At 37.9% G+C, this 5,093-nt stretch overlaps 1 protein-coding gene across 1 annotated transcript; it reads left to right on the top strand.

Annotated features, from left to right (window-relative positions):
* The first annotated feature begins 267 nt into the window (after window positions 1-267).
* LOC126732863 (probable protein phosphatase 2C 63) lies at window positions 268-3,834 on the top strand. Its single transcript, XM_050435909.1, has 4 exons — window positions 268-742; window positions 1,125-1,501; window positions 2,803-3,039; window positions 3,200-3,834. Exons 1-4 carry the CDS (start codon window positions 484-486, stop codon window positions 3,491-3,493), a joined length of 1,167 nt encoding a protein of 388 aa, XP_050291866.1. The 5' UTR covers window positions 268-483; the 3' UTR covers window positions 3,494-3,834.
* The last annotated feature ends 1,259 nt before the right edge of the window (window positions 3,835-5,093 follow it).

Raw genomic sequence — 5,093 nt, 5'->3', positions numbered from 1 at the left:
AGATTTGGACTCGAAGTATACACGCTGAGATTTTAACTTGGTTTGTCCGTCTCCTTTGCAGGGAATGTGGCCCGACACAGTCCCTATTCCTCGTTTATAATCATCAGACAAAACTAAAAGGTCGTACACACAAATCATAAAAACCAAAACTAAAGTAAAATCTCGTATATATTATAGTCTTTGGTGAGGCCCACACGCACCAAAGACTTCATGGTCCGCATCCATTATATTTTCCTGGAAAAAACACTCTCTCCCTATTTCTTTAACTTCTAAAACGCGGCATTCCCACGGTTCTTTCTTTATTGTAAAACAAAAATACTTGTAGCCACCAAACCCACACGTCTTTTCCAAACTAGTAAAAATTCACGAAGAATCAAAAACCCGTACAACACTCATTTTCACAAACCCCAGAAACCCAAAAAAGAAGGCGCAGACATATATAGACAGAGACCCAAAAAAACAAAAATTCAATTCCCGGTAGAGATGTTGGAGATTTGCAGGAAGCCATTGGAGAGGTGCTTTGGTGTTGGAGATGGTGGAGATGGGCTACTTTGGCACATGGGCTTGAAGCCCCACTCATTTGGGGACTTCTCCATCGCTGTGGTCCAAGCCAATTCCTTCCTAGAAGACCAGGGACAGGTGCTCACCTCTCCTTCCGCCACGTACATCGGAGTCTACGACGGCCATGGTGGCCCTGAAGCTTCTCGCTTCATCACTCACCATCTCTTTGCTTTCCTTCACAGTATGTTTAACTTTTAACCCCATCTTTTATGAACTTTTTAACTCTTTAAGCATTTCATTATTTATTTCAATTGCAAAGAAGTATCTTTTGGTTTTTGATTTGTTTTGGGACTTAAGAACTAGGAGGCTTTTGCTTAACTAAGTCTAAGACTACCAAAAACATTACCAATTTTGGTTCTATTATTTCAAATTCAAACTAACAGAAAAGAATAATCTTTTACTAGAATTTTTAATTCCTTTTTTTTTTAGCTCAGTTTTTCCCAGGAGGGTAATTGTTACGCAAACCATGTTTTTCTAATCATAATTAATTGTTTAATTGAATGAGCTTCTAATTTAGTAAAATTTATTTAGGTATTTACCGTATTTTGTGGTTTTCCTCTCAGACTTTGCAACAGAAGAGGGGGGATTGTCGGAGGAAGTTATCAAAAAGGCATTTAGTGCCACGGAAGAGGGATTCTTACATTTCGTGAAGCGATCATGGCCGGCTCAGCCGCAGATTGCTTCGGTGGGTTCATGTTGTCTTGTTGGGGCAATATCGAATAATGTTTTGTATGTGGCTAATCTTGGGGACTCGAGGGCGGTTCTTGGCCGCAGAGCATCACAAGGACAGATGAATAGTCCTGTGGTGGCTGAGCGGTTATCTACTGATCATAATGTTGGAGTGGAGGAGGTGAGGAGAGAAGTCGAGGCACTTCATCCTGATGATTCAACCATTGTAGTGTACACTCGCGGAGTTTGGCGAATTAAGGGCATTATTCAGGTAAGACTCATCTTTGTAATTATTGTAAGCTTTGATAATTAATGTTTGTTATTTGTGAGTGAGTTTATGAACAATGGGGGCATCTGGTGGCTATTTAATGCAAGCTGATATGATCTATACGTTTGGTACACACAGAGATCAATTTTTAAAAATCCATTTGAGTTCACATATGGTAATATTTTTCGTGTGCTTTACTTATTTTATCTTTCTGGAGTGCTGGTATGATATATATGATTGTCATTTTGCCTGTATGTGCTCTGTTGGACTGCTCAATCTGAAGATTTGCGTTTCTTTTTTATCTCTTTGTTTTTGGCAGTTTAAGTGACAAGTTCTTTGAGTTCTGTATTCTGTGGTAAATTAGAATTGGATTTTTTTTTTCTTTTTTTCCAGTAAAGAATGATTTCAAGCTCTGTGATACAAGTAATCATGGAGTTAGTTTGATGCAGCTATAATGGTCATCAGTCTGTGGTATAGTGTTAACAACTTGCACTAATATCCATGTTTAATATTTTACTCATTAATATCTACAACCTTATAGCACACCTTGAATGAATAATATGATATGACTTATTTTTTCCAACCTACTTTCCTTTTTGCAAAATTGAATGTTTCTAAGTTGATGTTGAAATTTATGAAGAGACCACGACAACCATTAAGATCTTTATCCTTTAAAAATCTGATCTTGCTCTTATTAAGTGTATTGTGTAAAGTATATTCTTTTTTGAAAATATAAGATTCTTAGAATAACTCTTTCCAAAAGTGCTTGAAGGAAATGTGGAAGTCCTCATCTTATGTTTTCCTTGCTAGTCAAACTTTCTGATGTGGGTGTTGTCTTATCCCTTTTTTCATTGATATCCTTTTATTTTCACATGTTCTGGCTTTTTAGCCTCTCTTTGAGACAGCTATAAAAGTATGATAAGTAAAAGCCATGACTCATGGGATACACATGATCTAAAAAGCATTGTATTTTGAAATTGGTCATAATCATCTGAGATTTTGTCAATGCATGATCTGTGTGAATGCTCTTGGCTGGTATTAGAAATTGAGAGCTTAAAAAATAGTTTCCATGTCCTAATGAAACCATACTTAAATGGAATAGTAATATCTTTTTTGACACCATTCTGATAAACTTTAGTTAGTTGTAGTGATGGTTGATATTCATAATTCAAAGAAGCTTTTAAGTGGACTTAATTCTTCTTTCTTGATAGCGGCTACCAGATATCTTGGTAATGAGTTTTATTGTATATAATCTAAAGGGTTGTTATGTTGGAAAGTACTTAGATTTATGCTTTTTCTTATAGGTCTCAAGATCAATTGGAGATGTATACCTGAAGAAACCTGAGTTTAACAGAGATCCTCTTTTTCAGCAATTTGGATCACCTGTTCCTTTAAAAAGAGCTGTAATGACAGCAGAACCCTCAATAGTGATTCGGAAGTTAAAGCCAAATGACATGTTTTTGATATTTGCATCAGATGGTCTCTGGGAGCATTTGAGTGATGAAGCAGCTGTTGAAATTGTCTTCAAAAATCCAAGAGTTGTAAGGGCCCTCCAAATAGTATTTGTGCTCTTTTATTCTTCTCTGAATGTCATTACATATTTATGTATTTTTACTGTTGCAATACAAATTTTATTGATCTGTATTTTAAGTTGTTAGGGTGTATGAAAAGATATTAAGAGCTGCCAAAATTATATTGCAGGGAATAGCAAAGCGGTTGGTTAAAGCTGCAGTACAGGAGGCTGCAAGGAAAAGAGAAATGAGATACGAAGACATAAAGAGAATCAAAAGAGGGGTACGGCGCTATTTTCACGATGATATTACTGTCATCGTTTTATATCTTGATCATTCACGAGGTTCTCCAAATGGTAGACTCGGGGATGACACCCTCTTTAACTGCACTAGTACCCCTGTAGATATCTTCTCTCTAAATACCGATATGGGTGCAGATGATGCAGAGGTCTCATTGCATGCTCTCTCCTCAAGTGAATTGTAGCCCAATACTATGCAATGGTCTTTATGTAAAAGTTATAAGCTATTATAGAGATAGGTGCGTCTGGCTGGAAGAAACGATACTGTTTCAGAATACATACCACCGGGGGGGGGGGGGGGGGGGGGGGGGGGGGGGGTGGCGCTGTACATAACATTGAGAATGAGGGTTAACAGAATGAAAGGGCTACTGACTCCCCAACTTGGGTTTTTGGCCTCATTTTGTGTCCCTTTGTTTTGGGGATTGTTTTTGACTATTTGTAAATAATTTGTTCTTTTTTATTTTTTGTACTGGAATTATAGGTTAAAATGCATGATGAATTGAAAAATGCCATTAAGATTGACTCATATTACAAGTGATTCTTGCCTGATCATGAATATAAATCTTGTGTCTTACTTTTTGTGTTTCACTTTATATTCTACCAACATCGATCACAATTTTTTATGTATTCTTTTAACTTTTTTTATAAAGTAATCAAAGTTTATAATTTAAAAAAAAAAAAAAAAAGACGCGCCATACGATAATTGGTGGATGTGATCCAACTAGAGTACTCGCGTGCATTATGAGGACTCATTACCTCTCTCAAGGACTTTTTAATGTGGGCATTTTATTAATTTATGGTATTAGTAAGAGAAATTTAAAGTTTTTACTGCATATAGGTATTCTCTTTTTGCTAAAAAGGTCAATAAACTAAGACTTAATTGAGTTTGTACGGAGTCATTTATCCCTTGTAGGGTCTCAATTTGGGGCCCAAGCCCAATAAGTATGGGGTCTTGGTCCAAGGGGTCCAGAAACAATGAATTTGTAGAGAGTGGGCTACAGAATCGGGCCTTAGCGAAGTAGATGGTGGCTAAGGTTAGGCTGCACAACACTTGGACACAAGAAGATCCTGTTAATGTCCATATATTCTCAGTCCGAAGAGATGAGATAGATATTTGCTGGTTCTTGCTTTAAGTTTTCTAGTTCTTTTTTTGTTCCTCTCCTTTTCTTCGCGTGCCCTTCCTCATGAGGACTCCCTTTCTTATATAGTCTCCTTGAAGCCATCATGACTTTACACTTGTTGATTATTTGGACTCCCACTTGAGTGCTAGTCCCATCGGACACCCCTTCCATCTTTCTGTGAGTTGTGGTAGCTAAGACAGCACTGTTCACAGGTTTTCTCCACATTAATACGGCTAGAAAAGTAGCTGCAACGCATTTAATGTGGCAGCTGCAGCCTCTCCTTGGGCATCTTTCATTTCCTTCTTTGCCACGGGTCTGTAGGACTCGTCCTTATTACTAGTGTTTGTTGGGGTGGGTCCTTTTAGTAGGCAGAGTGCATGTTGAGCCATACTCGTCACGTCCGAGAAGACATTTCTCCTCGGACTGCCCTTTAAGTGACTTCATGCCTACGAGAACTGGACTGGAACCCCTTTTGGCATCTACATCCTCTCCTCGGACATGGTTTATCATCTCGTATGAGGCCCAAGGCCCATTGTATGATTTTGGGCTTTTGGGCCTTTACCCCTAAAATAGCCCCTCAAAATTCCGGTTTTTCCCTCTCATCCAAGGAGAAAAGGTGGGATTTTGATACTTATTGGATAAATTATCACAATTTCTTGACTCA

Source organism: Quercus robur, chromosome 6 (assembly GCF_932294415.1).
Source record: "Quercus robur chromosome 6, dhQueRobu3.1, whole genome shotgun sequence".
NCBI lineage: Eukaryota > Viridiplantae > Streptophyta > Magnoliopsida > Fagales > Fagaceae > Quercus > Quercus robur.
This window is presented reverse-complemented; position numbering and strand designations above follow the sequence as displayed.

Bases quoted from the DNA above. Each gene is read 5' to 3' on its own strand.
- LOC126732863 (XM_050435909.1), top strand. From the start codon at position 484: ATGTTGGAGATTTGCAGGAAGCCATTGGAGAGGTGCTTTGGTGTTGGA. The intron at 1,502-2,802 runs GTAAGACTCATC...TTTTTCTTATAG, and splicing joins GAATTAAGGGCATTATTCAG to GTCTCAAGATCAATTGGAGA. The intron at 3,040-3,199 runs GTAAGGGCCCTC...ATTATATTGCAG, and splicing joins TCTTCAAAAATCCAAGAGTT to GGAATAGCAAAGCGGTTGGT.